The sequence below is a fragment of the Bufo bufo genome, chromosome 6 (assembly GCF_905171765.1).
Source record: "Bufo bufo chromosome 6, aBufBuf1.1, whole genome shotgun sequence".
Taxonomy (NCBI): Eukaryota; Metazoa; Chordata; class Amphibia; order Anura; family Bufonidae; genus Bufo; species Bufo bufo.
The window spans coordinates 413,579,734-413,606,049 of record NC_053394.1 but is presented as its reverse complement, the minus strand read 5'-3'; the positions used below and the strand labels follow the sequence as shown (position 1 = coordinate 413,606,049).

At 42.9% G+C, this 26,316-nt stretch overlaps 1 protein-coding gene across 1 annotated transcript in view; it reads right to left on the bottom strand.

Moving 5' to 3' along the window:
* The window catches only part of RPTOR (regulatory associated protein of MTOR complex 1), a 294,108-nt gene that overhangs the window by 220,335 nt on the left and 47,457 nt on the right, over positions 1-26,316 (bottom strand). Inside the window, exon 2 of the mRNA XM_040439078.1 lies at positions 1,747-1,849. Within this exon, the coding sequence (XP_040295012.1) occupies positions 1,747-1,849 (103 nt within the window). The remainder of the gene's footprint in view (positions 1-1,746; positions 1,850-26,316) is intronic.

Genomic DNA, 26,316 nt, shown 5'->3' with positions numbered 1-26,316 from the left:
GTTTACGGACAGAATTAGACTTGGATCTGCACTGTAGCGTGTGTGTGAAGTTCTTGAGAATGACCCTATCAGCACCTTAAATCTAATCTACCCTTTTAGGGATAGATTTAAAGTAGGCCTGATACAGCAGAAACCACTAATTTTGAGAATTGCAAAATTGGGAATTGTTTTTCAACCCAGAGCAAAAACTGTGCTTTGACGGACACTAAAAAGAACTTGACCAGCTAAAACAGTAATGACAGATTTGGATGAATATAAATGTGAGGCCTATTTTTTAGGCGCTGAGTGACAGGCTCAACTTGCCCCTGATGTAGTATATGGCCAGAAAATAACCACACTATTGATGGTTAAATGCACTTGATGAAAGCTTGACCCTGATGTAGGATATAGCAAAAAATAACCACACTATTGATGGTTAAATGGACTTGGTGGCAGCTTGTGCTGGCGCACCACAAGCCACAAAATGGCGGCCGATCACCCCAGAAAAAAGTGACTGAAAAACGCTCTGGGCAGCCTAAAAACACTGAGCAATTCAATATCAGCACTTCAATGATCCACAGCTGTAGATCGATCACTGAATGAAGTCTTTTGGAGGAGTTAATCACTGCCTAATCTCGCCCTAACGTCGCAGCTGCAACCTCTCCCTATGCTTGTATCAGCAGAGTGACGTGCAGCGCTACGTGACCCAAGCTTATATAGAGGCTGGGTCACATGCTGCACTGGCCAATCACAGCCATGCCAATAGTAGGCAAGGCTGTGATGGCCTCTTGGGGCAAGTAGTATGACGCTTGTTGATTGGCTGCTTTGCAGCCTTTCAAAAAGCGCCAAGAAAGCGCCGAACACCGAACTCGAACCCGGACTTTTATGAAAATGTTCGGGTTCGGGTCCGTGTCACGGACACCCCAAAATTCGGTACGAACCCGAACTATACAGTTCGGGTTCGCTCATCCCTACTGTCTGCATCTTTACCGGCCCCATTGAAAATGAATGGGTCCGCACCCGTTCCACATAATTGCGGAACGGATCCGGACCATTCATACGGAAGTCTGAACCCAACCTATCCGTACATTACTGCACTGCATTACTGGTGTTTTTCTAAGCAGAATGCAACAACACTGTTGAAATTTTGTATTTTCTGTCACCAAAAGGTAGTTTTTTTCCCTGTATGCTGAGATTTTAGAAGAGGCCTTGGTAAGAGGTATACAAATGTAGCTGCGACATGGAGAAATACGTAGCTTGAGTACTGCCATGTCTCCCAATGGTTCTTGACCTTCAGTCATGTACTAATTTAGCACTTAAAGTAAACACTGAAGGTTCATATTCAAAGATAGCAAGCAGAGATCCCGAGAAGCATGAGAAATTGACACAGAAAGTACACTGGAAAATTATATAACTTCTCATTACATATTCAATAACGTTTAGGCCTCATGCACACGACCGTATGTATTTTGTGGTCTACAAATTGCGGATTCGCTAAATAAAATATACTGTCCGTGCATCCGTATTTTTTGAGGACCCATTGACTTCAATGGGTCTGTGGTCCGTATTTAGCGGAAAAATATAGGACCACAGACTTATTGAAGTCAATGGGGTCTCAAAAAAATGCTGACGGCACACGGACCGCATCCATGGTTTGTGAACCGCAAAATAAACATTGTCTTGTGAATGGTGCCTTATTTGCTGAAACAGGAATATCCTGGAACATGATCACATAGCATACTTTACCAATGACTAACAGGTACTCACCAATCCAACACTCTAGTCGAGCACATGGGGTGGTCTTCACCACGTCCGGTGGGTCAACTCCAACATTAAGACACAACACGAGGGCCACACTAACCGTCTTCATCTAAAACCCAAAACAAGAAAAATGGAGTCACAGCTTTGAACATGGGGACTGGTTCCTACTGTCCATATAGTGGGAGCCCAATAGCTAATGTGGATAAGAGAGGCCTTACATTGGATGACACACAGAAGCACTGACTTATGGAGGTAAAGACTAAAGAATTTCAAAAATTAATCCGTCATCAGTGGGATCAGTCGTACAAGAGGCCCCAGCAGTAACACGTCAAGTGACTGTCCTTGAGTAAAATGGCAAATGACCAGCCAATCATACCATACACCTGTAGATTGGTTAGGCCATCAGCCAAAATTTTACAACTTGGCCAATCACGTTATTGGCAGTCAAAAGTCTGCCTCCATCCATGCTAATATTTTCACGCAAAATAGCCCAAACTGGCCATCTCGTTCGACTTATCTGATGTGTATGGTCGGCTTTAACTTTGAAGCCATATGTATGGATGGTACAACCTTTCGTATTAGATTATGATCTGAAGACCATTAGTGATCAGTCTACAGGACATTTGTTGATCGGAATGATTTCCTAATATAAGAAGAGACAAACTTAAAGAAGGTACATTTATGCCACTGTGAGCAGAAGACGTCTTAGCTCTCTAAGCTCTTTTCAGCTGGGGTAACAAAGTTGGTCATTTATGCCATATATTTGGCCAATACAAACACAACATATAGCAGCACACTGCTTTAACCTATTGGTGACATCCACCATACATGTATGGCGGATGTCAGGTCTTTATGCATGGGGCCTACTCAGGAGCTGAACAGGTGCCATAGCTGCGGTGACTGCTCTGTTATATAGCGGTGTCCAGGATCAGAGATAACTCCAATCACAGACATTTAACCCCTCAGATGCTGTGGTGGACTGCAACCATGGCATCTGAGTGGTCATTTACCAGGAGTGGGCCACTCCCAATAACTAATCGTTCCTCTGTGACAAGATTGCGAGTGTGGTTTGGCTGCTATGACAGCCAGGAGCCTTGTGAAGGCTTCCAGGCCTGCCATATAAGATCAGAGACCCTCAATATTGCACAAACAGGTTTCTCACCATATTGAAAACCATCATCTTGGTTAGAGAACCTAAGTTCCACCAAAAAAGGGAAGAAATGAGCCCAGCTGGATCGAGAAAAAATGGTTTTAAACCATGAGATTCCTCATCTACCAGGTGTGTTGGTTGGACTCCTCGTCTTAAATTGTTAACTTAAAAGGGTACTCCAATGTGGGCCGTTTATAGAATATTGATAAGATATGACTAATACAAATTGCAAGAGATACGGACCGTGCTGCTCTCTTTGCATCTACAAATAGGCTGAGGAGTAAAGGTCCCAAACTGCTTATCCTCCCATGATGGAGAGACGAAACCTAGGTCGGGCAAACTACGGGCAACCGTTTTTCAACATTTGATGTGTCTGATTTTAATCTACTTTTGTGAGTATAATAAAACCTTTTGTGTTATACAATTATCACCGGTGCTTCACTTTCTGCTCCCAACAATTTAAAATGGAGGTGGGTTTGCTGAATGAGGAAGCAGCAGCACCGCAATTGACTTGACCAGCAGTGATCGGCAGTAGAGAAGAGGGAAGGAGGATAAACGGTTTGGGACCTTTACTCCTCAGTCTATTTGTAGATTCGAAGAGAACAGCGCAGTCCGTATCTCTTGCAATGTCTGGTTTGAACAACACCCACTTCACAAGGGACCTACAGCGCTCCAAGTAGGAGATTCAACTTAAAGGGAACCTGTCATCAACTGTATGCTGACCTCATTGAGGGCAGCATAAATAGTGACAAATGCTGATGTCAGCGCTGTGTCACTTATGAGCTAAAAGTAAGTGGTTGCTGAGAACCAGCATCTTAATCACTGCAGCCCAGGGCTTGAAAAGAGTCAGATCTACCTGAGAAGAGTCCTGGTTATTATAATCTCCTGCTCTCTCACCCACCTGCTGATGATTGGCAGTTCTCTCCTAGACAGGAAGGGAGAAAACTCTGTATTAGACGTCAGTCATCGGCAGGAGAGCAGGAATTCATGAATAACCAGGACTCTTCTCAGGGGGCCGGGACTCTTTTCCAGGCCCAGTCTGCAATGATTGTGATGTTGGTTCTCGACAACCACTTACTATTAACGTATAAATGACCGACCGCTGAAATCAACTCACCTGTCTCTTCTTTATGCTGCGGTTAGTATGGGCAGCGTAAAGTTGATGACTGATTCCCTTTGAGACTTTTTTTTATACTTCTTTTCACTTAATGGCTAATACAAACACTACATATAGCAGCACACTGCCTTAACCCCACTAGAGACTTCCACCATACGGGTCATTAAACATGGTATCGGCGGTTGTAAAATTTCTATACAATGTGCTCATCCTAGTGGCGTTTTCCCCCAGCCCAAATCAGACCCCACGGTAGTTGCATGGTCTGCCTGCATTGTATATACGCCACTGCATATTGCAGAATGTTTTTGTCCCAAAGCTAAGTGGCAACATTTTCTAATTAATGGCCACCTCAAAAGGGTTTCTTAGGTGTTGAATATTGATGACCTATAGGACAGGTCACCGATATCTGATCAGTGGGGGTCAGACTCCAGGCACAGCCATCAATCAACTGTTTGACGAGGCCGCTGCTCTCTTCCAAGGCCTATGAAGCCACATTATCTGTTACATGGTCCAGGCACAGCTCAGTCCCATTCAAGTGAATGAGCCTGAGATGCAATACCAAGCACAGCCACTATGCAATGGACAGCCTGTGCTTCAAACAGAGGGGGGCTGGGTGTCGGACCCCTGCCGATCTGATATTGATGACCTATAGGAGAGGTCATCACTATTAGACACCGGAGAACCCCTTTAAAGGATAACTGCCTTTTTTTTTTTTCCATTTGCTAGTTTATTAGAGCTCGGCATGTATACCTGAGTTAATTTGTCAATGACTAACAGCTTTCTTTAATGTCCCCTGTCCCTTTCCACTGCTCCCTTAAAAAGACAGTTGCTATGGCTTGTCTGTTTTCGGCTAAGAAGACAGGAAGACAAAGGGGCGGTCCTTCACCCTGCACTTAGGCTTCAGAGTGAGGAGGCGTGTCTCTCAGTAATCCAATCTGATTGGCTGGCAGGGAGCTGCTGGCTACAGCAAGTGTGTATGGGAAGTGAGGGAAAGCAGTTTTGGCTTCAGAACTGGCGGAGGAGCCATCTTGAGAATGTCCCCATATTGTACAGGTTAAAAGAGCTGTAACTAAGGGAAAAGCTCGAGGAAAACAGTGGTAAGTGAAGAAACTAAAGATTGCTTTATGCATAATGCTGCTTCAGCAGTAACATATGCTAAAATAGATTTTTTTTTTTATGAAAACATGACAGTTACCCTTTAACAATCTCAATACCTAATCAAGTCATTTAGCTTTTGATTCAAATGCGAAAACTTTGTAAAAAAAAAAAACTAATTAAGAAGTTTTTACAGAGGCGCCTCATACTTTTTTTGACCTTTTTTCTCAACTCTAAAAACCTGAATCCTTTAAAGCTTCGTACCCCAGCCGATATAAGAAGTCGCCAGCCTAAACAAGGGGTTACAGAAATGGTTCTGAGAGAAGATAGTGAGACTGAAGTAATAGGTCATGCTATGAGGCTGATGGGAAAACGTGAGATACACATGTTCTACACAATAAGCGGTGAGAGATAAGTGCATGGCACTGTCTAGTAGAGACGCCAGAAAAAATACCTTAACCAAATTATGGAAGAACAGTGAAAGTTATGAGCGTATCTGAAGAGCAGACACGGTTTTATATCTTCACGAAGAGTGTGGTCAGCCTCTAGGGATGATCAGCATACCACAGCGAATTTCAGTGAGACCAACAGGACAGCGCGTGAGGCCACATGCACAATGTGAAGGAAACCTACTAAGTCATGTCTGTCTACCACCGAGGAGCAGAATGTACGTATGTGACCATAAATGTAATTTTACAGAAAAAAAAACTATATTCTATAGATTGTTCTGTGGGTAAAACAAGTAAACAAAACCATTGAAAAAAAAAAGTTAACGAACATTAGGATCAACTGAACAGCTACTAGGATAGAAGGACAATAGCCTTCGCCAACAGAGAAGAGTCAAGCCAACGGTAGAGCTTCACTATTTAAGGGACACCCTTGAAAATTGGCACTTCCCTGCCACACAAAAAAGTTAGAAGGGTAATAAAGGTTCTTTAACGAGCACCTGTCAGAAGGTCAAACCCTAATAAACTAGGCATATTGCATGATGGGTTTGATCCTGCTCATTAAAATGATACCCATCTTGTAAAAGTCTGCTGTGGCATTTCCAAACAAAAAAGCCTTTAATCCTTAAAGAGCACCGAAGGATGGACCCTAGCCCTCATTTGCATAAAGAATAAAAGGATTATTTTTTTTTAATACTATGCCAGGTTTACTAGGGTTGATCCTGACAGGTGCTCTTTAGGTCAGGGGTGGGAGTCTCTCAGTAAGTTCATACTGTGGTTTCTGCCATGGTTGTTCACTTTAGATGAGGTGGACCCACTAGCACAGGGATGCCCAACTTGTGGCCCTCCAGCTGTTGCAAAACTAAAACTCCCAGCATGACCTGATAGTTGTAGGCTGTCCAGACATGCTGGAAGTTGTAGTTTTGCAACAGCTGCAGGGCGGCAGGTTGGGCATCCCTGCTGTAGCGGCTTAGTGCCATTGAATGGTGCCAAATCGTAAGCAGGCACCAGCTATGGCTCCAAGCGGCAGCTCTTAGTAACCATGACAAGACAACATAACATGTCCCTTCTTGGTGTGGTTGTGGCTTTTTTTTTTATTGGTTATTAATAAAACTATTAATAAAATACAAATTTGTATACAATGACCAAGATTCTGTCAGTCCATCCATCAAATTGTGGTTGTGGCTTTTAAGGCTATGCACACCTTCGGAGGCAATTTTTTTTACGATTGCATGTTACTTAGTTTTTGTCTAAAAATCCTTTTTTTAATTGGCTTTTATTAAAAATATTGAACCGTTCTGTCACAAAGGGTTAACTGTTTTTCTAGCCAGGTGACTGGTACTTTCACTTTCCCTTTGTGCTTGTCATCTAATAACCCGTATCTCTAAACTACTGAGAGGTCATAAACACTTATTTAGGCCACATTCCTATCAGTAAGGTAAGCACTTAGCTAAGAGTGAGGAGTTCAAAGAGCAGAGATAAAGAGTCAGTCTGCTCCCCAGATGACGGAAAGGACAGATATTCCACAGGCTTTTGCAAGAGCATCTCAACCCTGTACAGAAAAAAGGACTCTATATTTTAATAAAGACCAATTAAAAAAATTATCTTTAGCAATAATAGAATGCAATAATAAAAAAAAAGATCCCCAAAGATGTACATAGGCTTTAAACTGCAAACTGCAGTGCTGCCTCTCATTGAAAACAATGGGAAGCAGACATTGAACAGCAGCCGGCAGAATTTTCACGCAGTGTTTGCACCAAAATTCCAGTGTGTAAACGCGCCCTTACTGCGCACTGTTTCCTCCGTGTCAGGCTCATCAGCACAATTTTTTCATATAAGACTTTAAAACGGCTTAGGGTACTTTCACACTAGCGGCAGGACGGATCCGACAGGCTGTTCACCCTGTCGGATCCGTCCTGCCGCTATTTCGCCATGCTGCCAGAATGCCGCTCCGTCCCCATTGACTAGAAAAGTCGGACATGCAGTACTTTTAGTCCGGCGGCCTCTCGCCGTGCACTGCCGTGTTGCGCCGGAGCTCCACCCCCGTCCCTATTATAGTCAATGGGGACGGAGCAGCAGTCCGGCGGTACGGCGAAATAGCAGCAGGACGGATCCGACAGGGTGCACAGCCTGTCGGATCCGTCCTGCCGCTAGTGTGAAAGTAGCCCAAGTCTGTTTTCTCTGAAATGCATATATCATTACAGCTCCAGGACAGATCAACCCTCATCCTTCCCAGTAACGCGAATGGCTACTTCACTTCTGACTTCTTTCAGTGATGTGCCCCCCACCCCCCCCAACATTAGACAAATCCGCCATTTATGCCGCATTGAGAACTGCTGTTTGCGGCGGCTCTCTACCCTGGCTTATACAGAGGGTTCATATGAAGGTGTAGATAAGGACATATAAAAAGGTGATTTCTTAATGACAAGCCCTTTTAGTGAAAATTAACTACTACTGCCTCTACTTTATATAAAGCAAAACATAAACGCGAGACCTGACTACGCACAGGGGTTGTTAGTAGTCTGTCACCATGGAGACACAGGTATGCATAGAAGTAAAACTCAATTACAAGTACATACCCTTTACATCTGCAATATTATGATCTACTATATGACAGATGGTCGGCTGATGGGATCTTATATGCCAGCAGTAGACTGCACCATGGAAGCAGGGGATGTGCTGCTGACAGCAATATAAACTAATGGTCCGATCATTCACGTGGCTGTTCCTTCATCCAATTATTTGCCTGTGTGAAGGTCCTTAAAAGAGCGCTGACAGTCCACATTGTCGTGCGTCCTGTGTATAAGGACCCTCAGACAGGAAGCTGTCTATGTACAGATACAGTCTTGTGAAAAAATTAGGACACCCTTTGAAAGCATGTGGTTTTTTGTAACATTTTTAATAAATGGTTATTTCATCTCCGTTTCAACAATACAGAGAGATTAAAGTAATCCGACTAAACAAAGAAAACTGAAGAAAAGTCTTTTCAAGATCTTCTGTAAATGTCATTCTACAAAAATGCCTATTCTAACTGAGGAAAAAGATAGGACACCCTTGCCCCTAATAGCGAGTGTTACCTCCTTTGGCTGAAATAACTGCAGTGAGACGGTTCTTGTAGCCATCTACCAGTCTTCGACATCGGTCTGAGGAAATTTTACCCCACTCCTCAATGCAGAACTTTTTCAGCTGTGAGATGTTTGAGGGGTTTCTTGCACGTACAGCCCTTTTCAAGTCACCCCACAGCATCTCAATGGGATTCAAATCTGGACTTTGACTTGGCCATTCCAGGACTCTCCATTTCTTCTTTTTCAGCCAATCTTTGGTTGATTTACTAGTATGTTTTGGGTCATTGTCATGTTGCATGGTCCAGTTCCGCTTCAGCTTTAATTTTCTAACTGATGGTCTCACATGTTCTTCAAGCACCTTCTGATACACAGTAGAATTCATCGTGGATTCTATGATGGTGAGCTGACCAGGTCCTGCTGCAGCAAAGCAGCCCCAAACCATGACACTTCCACCTCCATGCTTCACAGTTGGTATGAGGTTCTTTTCTTGGAATGCTATGTTTGGTTTACGCCAAACATGTCCTCTGATGTTGTGTCCAAATAATTCAATTTTGGACTCATCTGTCCAAAGAACATTATTCCAGAAGTCCTGGTCTTTGTCAACTTTATCGCTGGCAAATGTCAGTCTGGCCTCGATGTTTCTCTTGGAAAGCAAAGGTTTCCTCCTTGCACACCTCCCATGCAAGTTAAACTTGTACAGTCTCTTTCTGATTGTAGAGGCATGTACTTCTACATCAACAGTAGCCAGAGCCTGCTGTAGTTCTTGAGATGACACTTTAGGGTTTTTGGATACCTCTTTTAGCATCTTGCGGTCTGCTCTTGGGGTGAACTTGCTGAGGCGACCAGTCCTGGGCATGTTGGCAGTTGTTTTGAAAGCCCTCCACTTGTAGACTATCTTCCGGACAGTGGAATGGCTGATTTCAAAATCTTTTGAGATCTTTTTAAATCCCTTCCCAGACTCATAGGCTGCTACAATCTTTTTTCTGAAGTCCTCTGACAGCTCTTTTGCTCTCACCATGGTGCTCACTCTCACTTCAACAGTCAGGAGCACACCAAACTAAATGTCTGAGGTTTAAATAGGGCAAGCCTCATTCAACATGCAGAGTAACGATCTACTAATTATGTGCACCTGGTGTGATATACCTGTGTGAGATCTGAGCCAATTTAAGAGGGAATACATGTGAGGGTGTCCTATCTTTTTCCTCAGTTAGAATAGGCATTTTTGTAGAATGACATTTACAGAAGATCTTGAAAAGACTTTTCTTCAGTTTTCTTTGTTTAGTTGGATTACTTTAATCTCTCTGTATTGTTGAAACGGAGATGAAATAACCATTTATTAAAAATGTTACAAAAAACCACATGCTTTCAAAGGGTGTCCTAATTTTTTCACATGACTGTATATATCAGAAAAGTTCAAACTATGTCAATAAAAGTCACACAGTCACCCGCTACCAGCCTCCCCCGGGTCTTCATTAGGATTCTAAGCAGGAGGAGGAAAACACTTGCAGCAATGCCGAAGCCATCACAAATGTATAATTTATAGGAAAAGCAAGAAAAGTGGAGCGCACAGCAGATATGAAGTCCGAGCAGCACTAACAAACAGCGGGCTCATTACAAAAACACCAGTAAGGGAGGATTTAGTTGGAAGATGGGGACATTGCTGCGGCATGCGGGTATAAATCATACTGACCGTAGGATATTTCCAGACTAGGAATTTCTGACGGAGAGATGGAATCCATATGAATAAGCTGTACTGGATTTCATCAGAGCCAGGGAAGGCATTGAGGCAGATATTACCAGTGGATTTTCGCAGCAGATAATGGCGCCAAGGCAAGTAGACGATTACACACGACGTAAATTTTCCCACAAAATTTGACCTGTTGCAGAATTATTTCACTGACTTCAAGAGAAGGTCAAAATCCACAATACAATCCAAGCAAAACACTGGTACTACCTGTAGGTCTACAGCTAAGGATGTTTTCTTTTGCTTCTAAGGAAATCCACAAACTTCGTTGGGAATTGCTGTGGAAACAATCTGGACGTCCCCAAGGATAAATTGCACAGCGCCAATGAATTTTCAGTACAGACTTGCTCATGGAAAATCTGCAGCATATCACCGTACCAGTCATGTAGATTTTCCGCACAGAAACTGAACTACACAATGTCAAATTCTGCCATGCTCACTTCACCCCCTTTCAATGTAAAGCGGAGCAAAATCCCTTGAAGGGGGCTGAACTGCGCCCAGGCCACATGACAGATGGTGATGGCGTCACTGGCCTTGAGTAAGCAGTCTGAAGGCCACGGTGCTCACCGGAGTGCCGGGGCTTTCTCAAACAGCTGATCGGGAGGTGGCCTGGGTGTCGGACCCCCACTGATCAGATGAGGATGACCCCATTAATGCAGATTTGCAAAAGAAACACACTGCAAGATTTGTGGAGGGAGGGGGGGGGGGGGGGAATCCACTTGGATATTGATGACCTATCCCTGAGATCGGCAAGGGTCCGACAAAAGGCAAATCTGATATTGTCTAAGGGCCAGTGACGTCATGTTCACCTGCCACATGGCCTAGGCGCAGCCACAACCTCCTCAAAACAGCTGGGTATCTGACCCCGCTGATCAAAAGGACAGGTCATCAACATCAGAATCTTTGAAAACTCCTTTAAATAGAAGCCTCTATCAAGGTCACATCTAGCAGAACATATAAACACATGGAAACGTTGGGGTCGCCATAGCTGCCCCTCTTTTTAGCTTATTTTGGGGGTCACCTAACCAGATGTACATTTAACCAAATAGAGAATATGGACAGAGGTTATTCTGATAATACAACCCCTTTAATAAAAAAAATAAAAAAAAACTTATGAGGAACAGTATCTTTGAAGGACACAAAAAAGGTGTTCATGGCCTCATGAGCAGGAAGCCATAAGATGGTCAAATCCATTATTTGTCTCTTTCAGCCTCTCCCTGTTCTGTAAACTTACACCCCCCATCTCCATGGGGTTTTTATTCTGAGGCGATCATGTATTAGGTACTGCAGGTAAAGGCTCTGCAGGTTTATGGGTGCCCTAAATAAGCATTAATAGTTCTGCACACTAATATCAGGAACGTGTTTCAGATTTCACTCTGTAAATGTGAACAGATCCCGTACATCAGCTCTGTGCCATCAGTCACGGATCTCCAACATACTCAATGTAGAGCACACTAATTACATCTTTAGCAACCTGACAGAGCAGCCCGCACTATGCAGTCATTTCGCTCATCCTCATTAGCTGCAAAATCTAATTCTTAGCAGTAGAAATCGATATCCACTCAAACTGAGCAGGCACTTAGAGGTGCACGTTTTATACCAAGTCTTGGAGCTCTTGAGGGCCCACCTGCTAGGTCATGGGCTGTTATAACCATGCTCCTCCACAGTGAAGGTCCATATCTTATCATGTATAGACCATCTGATTAAGAAAGACAGAATGGAAATAGTAAATTAAGGCTGGTTAAATATCTCCATGCTCTGGATCAAGGAGGTAATGAAACATTTTTGGATCTAATTTAGCACAGCCTGCTAGGTGATCTACAAGAAGGCCAGGGTTTGGTATAGACTATAGATGGCACACAAAACTCCCGCAGTGGAACTCCCGCAGTCCCTGATGGCGTATGGTATTGCTGGACACCAAGTCTACTGAAAAAGGATCATCCCAGGAAAGCTGAAAGCAGCAGGAGAACAGCCTTGAGGGTCAACATCAAGGTCTATCAGAAGGTCACAGTCTACTACTTGGCCACAACTAATCTAGTGTCTGCTTCAAGAATATAAACCATCACAGATGGTGAGGCAAACAAGAAGGCGATGGCTACTTCTCAAAACAGAACCAAGATATTTCTTAGGAATTCTGATATCAAGCTTAAGAGTTTCAAGTCAAATAGAACCATTACCTGGAAGGATGTCCACCTACGTATTACTCAGAAGGCTAACGTATACATATACAAACTTTATTTTTGGCAAGTCATACGAACCCCATGAAGAAGTGTTCAGGTTTACTAATGTTCTGACCAGTTTTAGCAACATATGATGAGGGTGACTCTTCCAGATCTACACATTCTATAAGAGCCATATTCATAATTCAGGACTCTTGTGGCAAGTCATACATGTATCCAGAGGACCAAAGAACAGGGACCACTGCCTATTTTGATCTTGTCACATACGTACAAAGGTTAAGGGCTCATGCACACCGCTGCTAGTGTTTTGTGGTCCGCAAATCACGGATCTGAAAAATACAGATCCATGCTGTGAGCATATCGCCTTTTTGCCGCTGCTTAGAGAAAAGTCCTACATAGAGAAAAAAAAATTTTTTTGCAGGGCCATGAAAGATGAATGAGTCTGCATCCAGACCGCCAAAAATGCAGATCGGATGCAAACCTAAATTACGGCCATCTGAATGAGCCTTTTAACTGAGTTTTCCATTGGTATCATTCCATCAGGAGGCCTTTAGGATTCCTAAAGCACATTTATTTTAGTAACTTGCATATGTTCCGACCATTCCTTAGCACCGTACACTTTAGGAGATGCTTCGAGATCTACACATTCTCTAAGGGCGCCAGTACATGGTTTGGCCCAGGCGTGGAATCCGCGTTCTGGTTTCTGCTAATTGCTGGGCTGCACCGGTACTTGAAATTGGGAACGATACCAAGTACAGGTGCTGCCCAGCATTAGTGGTAATCTGCTTGCGGATACAGCAGTGAGGCTGGACCATGTAGAAGCACCCTGAAGGTGCCCATAGACGTTCCGTCTTCCAGATGTGGACCATAAAGGCAAAGAAAGGATAAAGGAAAGATTCTACTTCTCCTTTTTTAATCCATGTTTGGACCAAACACCTTAAAGGGGACTGTCAGCCGAAGAAGCTCCTAGCATTGCGTATAGTCACCTTCCAAAAGCAGAGAAGGAGCAGGATGGCCACTGATAGCCAGAACCGGGGCACAAAATACCAAGTAGTGACTTTTTTATTAACTGGAGGTGGCGGGAATCCAACTTCACGTGTGTTCTTCTTTAAAAATGAAAAGCAATTATGTCAGAATAACTCCACTGCTTGCAAGTCACACAAATACAATTCTTTTTTTTTTTTTTGAAGTCCTGACACAAGGCGTGTGCACGTGCAGCAACAGCAGCTGCAATGCAGAGAAAGAGATCTATAATATATAAACCGTTGTGGCGTCTGCTGACCCAGAAGTTAGATTCTGCATATAGGACTACACGCACTGCATATGGTACCTTTACTCATGTAACATGTCAACTGACCCTTTTTCGAGTTTTTCTACTACTTGTAGTTCCCATTCTATTGCAGAAATGGACACTAAAAAAAAACAAACCATACAGCAACGCGTTTCGAGGCACAAACCCATATTATGTCATAATAGTCAATCATAGCGGAGTAAGTTGTCTGGGTGTTTACTACTGACGACCTATCCTCAGTAAAGGTCATCAATATCAGATCAGCGGGGACCCGACTCCAGGCACCAAGGCCAATCTGCTGTTGGAAGAGGCCGAGGCTCTCTTCCAAGTCCTGTGATGTCATATTATTGATCACATGGTCCAGGCACAGCTCAGACCCATTCAAGTAAATGGGCCTGAGGTGCAATACAAAGCACAGCCACTATGCAATGCACAGCCCTGTGCTTCAAACAGATGATTGGCAGGGGGGCTGGGTGTCGGACCCCTGCCAATCTGATATTGATGACCCATTCCGACTCCCGGAACCCCCGCTGATCAGCTGTGAGGAGACTGTGCTGCTCCTGTGAGGTCCATCGCCTCCTCGCAGCTTACCAAGCATAGCTGTGCTTGGTACTGCGGCTCCAACTCCTTCACTTGAATGGGGCAGAGTTGTGCACCGAGGTCTCTTCAAGCAGCTCATCAGCTGGAGGTGTACCAAGTGTCAGACCCCCACCGATCTGACATTAATGACTTATCCTGAGGATGGGTCATCAATATCAAAATCTGGGACAACCCCTTTAATTTAGGTATCCCTTGATTGCTTGAGTGACCTGAAGTGATGACTGCTGTCCACGTAGCCCCACTTACCCCACTCCTGGAGCGGGGTAAGTATATGACCTGTAAGGGGCCTGGCACATGGGGGGGGGGGGGGCGGTTTGAGAAAATGGATAACCCTTTTAAAGAGCTATACATGTTCTAAGGCAATGAGCAGATACTTTTATCATGTACACACGATGTTGGACTTCTGTTCAGATTTCACGGTTCATACCAAACCACCTAACAAGATGTGCTGCCATCTCTTCCCCGCGAGTGGTGAATTTCAATATACACCCGACCATAATCTTAAAACGCCGCATGCCAGGCATCCTCAATAACCCCATGGCCCATTTGCTCTGTGATAAATAAGAGCGGCACATCATTGTCTAAGAAAACTTGCTTCCCCGGAAAGAAATAAAGGTGGAGAAAATCATTGCAGTAAACCTTTGCCTTCCATGACATTGCTGTCAACGAACCAGGGCTTGTAAATCAGTTTCATGCCTCTGGTTCAATAGATCAATTTGGTGCCTGAGGCAGCAGGTCTATGCTTTGCATGCCTGAGGACAAGGAACATTTCGGTGGAAGCAGAACGGCGGCCCCCTATTAATCGAAAGTTGTTTTCGCAAGCGTAATTTACTGTGGAAACTGCAAATTAAGTTAGCACAATTAAACACTGTAGTGGATAGGAAGACTGCACAACATAACTGCCACCAGATCATTAAGCAAGTAGATGTAAACTACATATATCATACACTAAATGCACACAAAGATAGATGAGTGGCAGAGTAATATATTTTTTAGGAAGTACTTGCCTAGTAGAGGGCTTGTCAAAAGCTCATATTTCCTATTTCCGCCCCACTGAGCCATTACTTCACTTCTACGAGGTACCCAAGATGTAAACCAGAGATACCAACACAATGTCTAAATGATGGCATTGGAGAGCTGCTGAATGTGGAGATGTTTTCCAAAAACAGCCTCAACAAGTCATGGGACCAAGTCTCAAAGACATCCCAGAAGTTGGAGCAGCTAAAAATTAGTTACTATTCCAGCTATACCAAATACATATCTTTCCGCCTTATCTCAAAGATGATGGGATTTAGATCTGGAGATCTTATAGGCATTTTAAGGAGACATCTTTTTGATGATACTCCAGTACTATACAAAATGAATCTAAAAGGTGGCCATGCACATTAGATATTTCTTTTCAAACGATAATGGTCATCTATCGGCTAAAACGATCATTTGTTGTTAAATTTCAGCCGACGAACTTTCATTTTGGTTGAAATTGTCCAATTTTATCAACTTTAGGCTACGGTGTATGGCCACCTTACGATATTTATCAGGAACAGCATTGATAGCAGAGGGCTTTTCAAAATCTCGTATTTCCAGAAACAACCATCACATCAATTCTACAAAAAGGTATCCAAGATGTAAACCAGGGATACAAACACTATATCTAGATGAGGACATTGAAAAGCTGCTGCATGTGGAGAGGTTTTACAAATACAGCCTCAAAAAGTCATGAGATCCATTCTCAAAGACATGGAACAGCTACAAAGTAGATACCATGCTAACTACACCAAACACATAACGTTCTACCTTATCTCAAAGATCATAAATAGGATTTAGATTTGGAGATCATTGAGGCATCTGCAGGAAGGGAAATGTGTTCTAATGAGGCCATACACAATAGAAAGAAGTTGGTTGATGGTTGAACAGCAGCTAAACAAACATCTGGTGAATGTTCTTGTCAAGGACACGTCCATACACATTAGTCCATATTGGCTGCTACAGTTGTCCATACTATTAAAAAAAAAAAACGGGTAATGGAGAAAGAGCTTTTGGCGAAAACATTAAACACGGTTGACTTCTTGTCAAACGATAATCCTATGTGAACTGTCGCCTAAAACAATCGTTTGTTGTTAAATTTCAACGGACGAACATTCTTTTTTATTTGAAATTGTCAGTTTTGATCAACTTTAGACTAATGTGTATGGCCACCTTTAGAAGGATGAGTGTGGAGAGCAAACATTTAGGTTATCTAATCTGTTCATAAAGGGGTCATAATGATTGTAAGCAGATGCAGGAGATAGGTCTACAGTATCTGGGGTAAAGCGTGCCACAAAAACAGAACATCTGTTTGGCAGCTGCATTACATTTCCCTTTAAAGTAAAGTAGAGATGAATAAAACGTTGAGACTTTTGGAAGCAGGAGACAACGTGACTTTTTCATCAGTATGGCAGGAGTTTTGCAAAGTCAATTTTTACTGTAATTTAGGGTAGAAATGTTATTCAAGCCTGTCCATGCAGACAGCAGAGCAACAGGCACAACAGATGATGTGTCTGTTGAGTGACAGCAATCAGAGGTCCAGAAAATGGTGAGGAATTGGGCAATTGTATAGCTTTTAATTATACAATGAATAACCTTAATTTGCCAAAACAAAGACTATTACCAGGATGTAAATTTTGCCAGAGAAGACCCAAAAGTCATATGCCTACATGTGTTTTGGCGTAGAGGGCAGGAGGTTTCTCTCTTTACCATTTTATACTTTCTCTAGTACTCAATAAAGGGGTTCTCTGGTAATTGATAAAATAAAATTACTGAAAATACTTAAAAATTACTTTATTATAAGTATATTCCCAAATACTTTTCATTAGTTACACTGGCTCGTTTTCTCTGGGGAGCAATCATTAGAAATAAAATGGACGCCATTTTATTAGTACACCTAAAACCTGTCCTAATCACAGAGCAGGAGAAGTTATTTCAGAACATTGAGCTAAAGAGCTGTCTCATTCTCCTCTCTGCTCTGCTTGTCAGGGATTATGATCCTGAATACAGTTTAATATGATCTTCAGCTGAATCTCTGTAGGAATAGAGTTCATGAGGAGATGTGACATACAGAGAGTAGGGTGGGGGTGTGGTAATGAGGAGCAGCACTTTTATGCAGTCTCCATCACCACAGTCTGTCCTTCATGTCTGCTCATGAACTTCATTCCCACAGAGATTCAGCTGAAGATCTTACCAGCTGTATTCAGTATCATAATACCTGACAAGTAGAGCAGAGAAGAGGATGAGGCAGCTCTTTAGCTCAGTGTTGTGAAATAACTTGTCCTGCTGTGTGATTAGGACAGGTTTTGTGTGTACTAATAGGACAGCGGCCATTTTATTTTTTCAAATGATTGCTGCCTAGACAAAACAAGCCATTTTAACCAATGAAATCTGTTTAGGAATATATTTACCGTATAATAAAGTAATATTTAAGTATTTTCATTTTTTTAATTCCTGGAGAACCCATTTAATCAAACTGGTCTGCAACCAATCACTCGTGGTCACCTTAGTGGAAAATACCAATACAGAATAGAAATAGTTTACCGTTTTCAGTTCCATGAGAATTTCACAGCCCAATAAAGCCTTTTGCTTTGCCTCTTCCCAAATCTTTTCATTTTAAAACTCTAAGAGTGTAATCTCATTACATTTGATTTTTAAGTCTACAGCAGAACTTTTTTTTCGAATGCATGGCTCTGCGGAATGGGATGCCTATTGGAGATCAGCTATAAAAATTGGTTTTCTGAGTATATAATATTTCAGTCATTATTGAAGAATTCTATCCAGGCTCTTCATTTTAAATGAGCCAGCTGAAGTAGAGGGCTTCATAGTCATAATGCAAAATGCAAGATGAAATGATCATAGAGATGTGAATAATAAGCTTTTATGAAGGGCTCAGTACTGGGACAAGGCTTTGTAAACACCCTGAGCTGCAATTCCAGTGGGGGGGGGGGGGGGCTTGAGACTACTTCAATAAATGAGGGATCGGACTGGTCAGATTTAGCATGTGCAGTGCAATGAGTGCCTTTAGGTCTCAGTTAGACCATTGAATTATGGATGTGTACAGTCCGTGTTGGGTCTATAAAAAAAACATGGACACAACACGGATGGCATCCGTGTTTGGTCTGTTTTTTACTGATCACTGGTAGGAGATGCTTTGGGAATGTACTTACAGCTAAGCAGTCTCCGTGGAATATGGATGACACACGAAAGGCAAAAAATGGTCACATGAACCAAACAAAAGATCCTTAACGGATGAAACATGGGCAGATTTTTTCAAGGATGTCGAAAACGGACATGGAAATGTGAACAAGACCTTATTTTGTGCTTTTTGCAGATACCAAAAAGTGACCCAAACATCAAAAGGACAAGACAAAGTTGATGTAGAGGACACAACGACACTGCTGGGGTATAAAAAGCTGGTTTCATAAATATCTGAAAATCAGATTGTGGCTCCCCCTGACATAGGAGGACTCTGGGACTTCTTGGAATGGAATCGGCACAGGGAACTGCCAGAGTAAGGGGTCATTTATTATATTAAAATACGCCTATATTAGGCGTATTTCAGGCACCAGGCGCAGATAGCAGCGCAACGGTTAGTTGCGCCACTCACTATCTGCGACTTCGCCCCGCTCACACCAGGTCTAAAATTCTGGGCTTGGTGCAGGCGGAGAAGGGAACGGGCCGGTGGGCCCATCTCATTTATAATTTTCTAGACCTGTTTCAGGCGTAGAATAAGGTCTACATTTAAGACAGCTGTCTTACATTTAGAACCAGCACTGGATACGCCTTAGATATGGAGAGGCCAGCGCCTCTTCATAACTTTGGCGGATCCACCTCGAGCTATGGGCCTTTATTAAGACCGGCGTCTAAAATGCCGGTCTCAATAAATGTGCCCCTAAATCTTCTTTAGACAGGAGAACCAAAGCATTTCAAGACATCTGTTCCTCCACTGTGCGCCTGCACACTGACCGTGGAAAACATTGAGAAGACTTCTTCTCAAGTCCTCCCCATTAGGCATGTGCAGCACTCCCAATGTTTTTTCAGGGCCAGTTTGTGGTACACAGTGGAGGAACGGGGTGAATATCCACAATATAATCTAGTGGTCAGGGGAAGACACACTATTCATGTAGTACTGCACTTAATAGGACCTCAAAGACAGAGCAGGTTTTTCTCCATACCTTTAAACGCGGTCCCTCAGAGTATGCAAACGCCCAGTTGGAGTTTATGCATTTATTGCATGAGCAAAAACAATGAGACCCAAGGGATGGTGAACACGGACAACATCTGGTGTACGTATGGTTAGACGACCTCCAAAACTTTGCCTGAACAGGGCATATAGATGCCAACTACCTCACCTCTCCCGATATGTGCTTTAGTAACTACTTGCATTCCTCACGTAATAATTCAGGAGCATCTTTGCATTTAACTCTATGTGGTGCCATTTCTTTATTATTCCTACGATGAAGTTATGAGTGAATTGCCAGCAGTTTGCAATGAAGGTCCAGTTGGGCGGGGGTCCCTGCAAAGTCTGACACCCCCCCCCCCCCCCCCCCCCATTATTGCAGACTGCTGGCGATTCATTCATAAACCCCCAGTTGGAATAATAGAGGAATTACACAACATACTATTATAGGAACAGATGCTCCAAAATTATCACACAGGGAAAAGTAGTTAGTAAAAAGAGACATGTCAGGAGAGACGATAGCTCCTTTTTAAAGGGTAATTTCATGGAGAAACCCTTTCCATAGCAAATATATTCATGGAGGTTTTATAATCTAGGAATAATGTGCTTTTGGCTCCTGTCCTGACTTAACTCGCCCCACATACAGTAAGTGCCAATATGAATGGTATTTATGAGTCACCAGTACAGTAATGAAGCTCAGATGAGGACATCAGCAGGCTGACCCGCATTTCTTCTAATTGAAAAGGATGACTGAGACAATCACTGGGGGTTGTGTGAGCTTCCCCTGTAAAGGGAACGGAGACAACCGACCTGTCAATTATTAGAGAGATTTATTAGAGGAAATGGTGACTTGACGTGTCACTGCTGCCGCTAATAAATCCTGCTAATTGATAATTGACAGCCCAGTCGACTCCTGTATAAATTAAATGGGGACCGCAGGTCTCGTCACTGATTTTCTATGCCGTGTGCAATAACAGGATTATAAAAAAATTCAGGTTTTTCTTTCAGTAAAGAATGGAGGTTGTCCCACCATGACCTAAACAATATCAAACTTCATCAAGAGCAGAAGAAAAACATAAGAGAAAAGCAGGAAGAAGTATAAAAATGTTCCTTTAGAAAACATTTTGGAAAGAAAATAGGGAAAAGAAGGTGGACGTTAGACACAAATGTCTTCATGAGTGAAAGCAGTTCTACAGAACTTTCCTACCAGAGACCAGAGGTACAATATGGCTCCAGAAATTTCTATAGGAGCTGTATTACAGCTCTGTACAACTCGGGAGGTTGTATGGAGCTGTAATATGGTATTTTGCATAAGCCCTAGGGGTTGAAGATAAAGATATACAATCCATGGGCAAGTGTGCAGGTTATAGACATGTCTAATCAAGGTATGAAACATACTGCCCCCAAAGCGATGATCACCACCAGCATCATCATATTCTATAATATGATATAGGTCCTACATGTTTCCAAAAAAGCAGCTGACAAATGTAATCCTGAACTGTATGATGGTGGCAATCTCTGCAATCTAACTGCAGATGTTAAAGATCCAGAAGTATTGTGCTAAAACGAAGGAAAGCTTTGAAGATCTAGAAATGTATGGAGAACATCTGAGAAGGTTGTGACCCAGAATTCCCATTTTCGGAGTTCACTAGATGATATGGACAGTTTGAGGCCTACTGATCAGAGAGGCGTGTAAACAGACACAGAGGTGCACCAACAGAGTCGCGCCAATACTGGTCTCGATGGGAATGCAGCTCTCAGCGGATGTTGCTTGTAAATCACATTCTGGAGATCTGCTCACAAATACATCATTTTATTTTTTTATTTCATTAAAAGGAGGATCAAATCTTGACTGTGTTTTTCTCCTCATGCCGAGATCCATTCCTCCGTTTGGCCAAAAAAAAAAAATAATAAATAAGAAAGCGCATCTCCTGGATGTGGAGTGCAAGGGGTCCAATTCATTTCCAGATCAGCAGCAGCTCCTGCAAGAGTTAGAAGCTTCCATCCATATTACAAGCCCACAAGACAAACTAACTTTAGATGGATCCAGCACTGCCTGGTCAAATCCCAGAAGTCAGGCACTAAGGGTCCATTCACACGTCCGTAATTTGGGTCCGCATTCGTTCCGCAATTTGCGGACCCATTCACTTTCAATGGGGCTGGAACGGGTGCAAATCCACATTTCCTGGATCCGCATCCGTTTTTTCGGGATCCGCAATTTCGTTCCTGGAAAAAATAGAACATGCCCTATTCTTGTCCGCAATTGCGGACCAGAAAAGGCATTTTCTATTATAGAGTCTGTGATGTGCGGATCCGCAAATTGCGGATCGCACATTGCAGGTGCCCGTGTTTTGCGGATCCGCAAAACACTTACGGACGCGTTAATGGACCCTTAAAGTGCACAGAAATGGTTGTCCTCTGGAGTGGACAACCAGAGAAAACAATCCAACAGAATTTTGCCTCTCTAGTTCTAAGTCCTTTGTTTCATGAAAAACATTTGCCTTAGTGTAGGGCCACATGGAACGGAAATACTGCAGTTAAAATGTGACCGCCTTGGGGCCCGAGTACCACACGGCCGTAAGAGCCAGCCTTGTCTATTCGGTCACCATTATGAATGGCAGCACAGTTTTGCGGGTTACAATAAGAATAAATAATGCGGTTTTAATTACTATATTGCCTCTTGCACACGTTTCCGTTCCGTTTTTTGCATTCCATATACGGAACCATTCATTTCGATGGATCCGCCAAAAAAACTGAAGGTACTCCCTATGCATTCCGTATTTACATTCCATTCAAAGATAGAACATGTCCTATTATTGTCCACATAACGGACAAGGATAGTACTGTTCTATCAGGGGCCAGCTGTTCTGTTCCGCAAAAAACGGAATGCACACCGACGTCATCCGTATTTTCTGTGGACCGCAAAATACTGAAAAAGCCATACGGTCATGTGCAAGAGGCCCAAGACTCACTTTTTCCCCAAAAAAGTGTGCGTGGGGGAGAAAGGTCTGTGTTATGCAGCGAATACTAGTCAGCGTTTCCATTATGGAGTAATAGGTCCTGGCAGTAGGTTCAAGGAGGGGTGAATACAGTGCTCCTGGTGCTGGCTGTATGGTGGAATGGGGGTCTGATCTGAGGTCTGATGAGTAATGGGGGTCTTATCTTTTTCTTCCTCTAAATCCTAGGTGTGTCTTGTGGTCCAGGGCATCTTATGGAACGAAAGATAGTAAATATGATGCTGCTTGCATTGTACAACCACGCAGTGGTCTGCCACATTCCAGCTACAGCATGCCGGCTCCATGAGGCCATACCCCAAATTCTACAGAGACATGAAAGGCGTGGGAGGATAAGAAGCCCACCTGCCGGGAATGAGCGCTGTCAATTTTTACGTACATCGCTACGTCAATAAGTATAACGGAAGCACACTTGATGTCTACATATACACGCTGTAACCCATTCCACCCCGGTAGGAAATGCCATCTCTATTAAATGCATATGCTGGTCTCACAGGGCATCTGTGGACAGAAATGTTATTATGGGCAGGTAAATCCATCCATTATCAAGTAATCAATTCCTGAGCGCAAAGCTAGCGAGAGAGAGAGAGAGGAAGCCGGCCATCAATAGCTGCTGTTTTTTTAAGCAATGAATCACAATCAACCGTAATCGATAATTGCGGCCGCTATTGATCTCCCGGTCATTAGGTACGAGGAAGAGGCCTGCAGGGTTTCAGATGACACAAGGCTCTTCTCTGGCTCCACGTATGTAGGAAGAGCATGTGCTCGGTGTAGACAAGAGCCGCAGACACACAACTATTCCTGTAAAGCAGATCTGTCACATATCAGGAACCAGCAGGCAGGTAGCGCAGCTAATTAATTGGACATCTTCTCACTTCTCTTTAAAGTGGCAGCCATCAGCGGCATGCTTTTCTCTGCCGAGGAGACGCGAGTATGAAGCTCTGAAAAGAGAATGGTATGACGATCCCCCCCCCCATCCCCTCTTCATGTCTATTTAAATTGCTGTCATACTGAGAACCACGAAGCTACAGTCTGTATATATTTGGAGTGTGACTGTTTGGCTAAAATCCTCTCAAAAATGGCTGACTATGGTATCTGCTGCTGGAACAGGTTATAATAGGAAGAGCAGCTCCGGAGCACAGACTGCTGTTCCAACAGGTAAAATATCACAGTTTATAAAAAAAAAAAGGAATAAAATAAGCATATTTTATGATTTAAGCAAGGAAGAAATGCAAATGAGCTCTTAACAAGCTCTGCCTCTGATGCCACCAGATGTAAGGCAGCTATCCTATAAGTCAATATTCAGCTCTTAAAATAAGCCTTGAGACATGACTTGGATATTAAATAAGCCAGCACCTCATCTGCAGACAGCTGTTTCGGGGTGATTGCCCTTCATCAGTGCAGAGCAGAGAGTACTGGCTTAACTGGGTAGGAGGCCTGTGTCCGAGCAAGGGGGGGGAACTAACTCTCCTCAGGGAGAGAGCACCTTAATCAGTGTGAGGAGACTTATAGGCCATACATGCTCCTCTGGAATTCTGGGACGGAAGGGATGCAAATGAGCTAATTTGCATTTCTTCCCTCCCAGAATTCCAGAGGAGCGTGCACGGCCTATAAGGCCTCTTTCAGACGGGCGTTGAGGAAAAAAGGTGCGGGTACGTTGCGGGAACATGCGCGATTTTTCCGCGCGAGTGCAAAACATTGTAATGCGTTTTGCACGCGCGTGAGAAAAATTGCGCATGTTTGGTACCCAAACCCGCTTGGGATCGGTGTTCTGTAGATTGTATTATTTTCCCTTATAATATGGTTAAAAGGGAAAATAATAGCATTCTGAATACAGAATGCTAATTAAAATAGCGCTGGAGGGGTTAAAAAAAAAATAATAATTAAATTTAACTCACCTTAATCCACTTGTTCGTGCAGCCGGCATCTCTTCTGTCTTTAACTGTGAGCAATAGGACCTTTGATGACGTCACTGCGTTCATCACATGGTCCATCACATGGTCCATCACCGTGTGAAAGGGGCCTAAGTCTCCTCACACTGATTAAGGTGCTCTCTCCCTAAGGAGAGTTAGTTCCCTCCTTGCCCATGATTTAGGCAGATTTGCACTATTTACATGAAAAGATTTTAATTCTAAATATTTTTCATGTGACTCTCCTTATTAAAAAAATAATCTAATATACCAGCCATGCATCCACGTGACCACTGCAGCCAATCGCTTTATCGGTGATGCTTGAAGATATAGTGCAAGAAGGCTCAAGCAAGAGATCAGCCGCGGTGGTCACATGGAAATAAGGCCGCGTTCACATTACAGTTTTTTGTTTTTTTTTGTTCTTTTGATCGATCAGAAGAACAGAAAATTTTACATAAAAAAAATAAACATCCTTTATTTTGCGCAGGACTTTCTCTGACAAAAACATATGCAAAATGAGCACAACGGAGTCCCAAAATAAAGGATCCGTTTTTTGTTTTGTTCTTCTGATAGACCAGAAGAATGGAAAATAAAAACGGTGATGTGACGGTGGCCTAAGTGAGGTCATCACTGCAGGACGAGTACACACAGATCATAGAAACATAGAATGTGTCGGCAGATAAGAACCATTTGGCCCATCTAGTCTGCAGCAGGGACCACCGAACGAGTAGTACAGGAGAGGCGGAGGGACTTAACACTTCAGGGCTGAGCCGATTTTCGTAGTTGTGTTTTTTCATCCACACCTCCCGAAAGCCATAACCTTTTTTATTTTCTATTTACATAGTTGTAGGACGGTTTGTTGTTTGCAGGACAAACTGTATTTTGCAATGGTACCATTTAATGTACAATATCTTGTATTGAAAAACACAAAAAAAAATAAAAATTTGTGGGGTGAAATAGGAGAAAAAAATTCCACATTAGTTTTTGGGTTTAGTTTTTACCACGTTCACTGTTTGCAAAAAATGTATATAGTTATCACGCTTTGCTATTTTTTTCGCCATATTCTGATACCCATAACGTTACAGAGTTGTGGGGACTTGCTTTTTGAAGATCGAGCTGCAGTTTTTATTATCGTCACTTTGGGATACATATGACATTTTGATGACTTTTTCTCCAATTTTTTTTGGGGGGGGAAGGGGCCATCCCATTTTATTTTTTTTCCCCATTACACCGTTCACTGGACATAAATATGTAAATATTTTTATATTTTAATACTTCAGACATTTTCAGATATGTTCATTTTTTTATTGTTCTTTTATATGTAAAATTAGGGAAGATTTGAATTTGTGGGGGTGGGGGGGGGTTCCACTTTTGTCGCTTGCAGTGGTTTTTGTCCAGCCAAATCGCAGCATATTTGCCGTGTAGCGGCCGATCTCCATAGACAGTCTAATGTGTGTGGGGAGCACCCGACAGATGGAGTTGGGGGAGAGATCTATCGGGCGAAGTGAGAATTTTTGCACAATCCTTTTGTTCTCCCAGGAGATAAGCCGCTAGAGGCTTTCTCTGCTCTCCGCATTGAACACACCTACATGTATATACATACGTGTGTATGGGGGAGACGGGGGGGGGGGGGGGGAGTCGGTAGAAACAATCGTCAACCCCTGATAATCTTCTGTTCTTCAATGGACAGATATATATTGTGTATAAGCTGTATTTAATATAATAATCGTCTTGTTGTGTCTGACGAGTGAATACTAT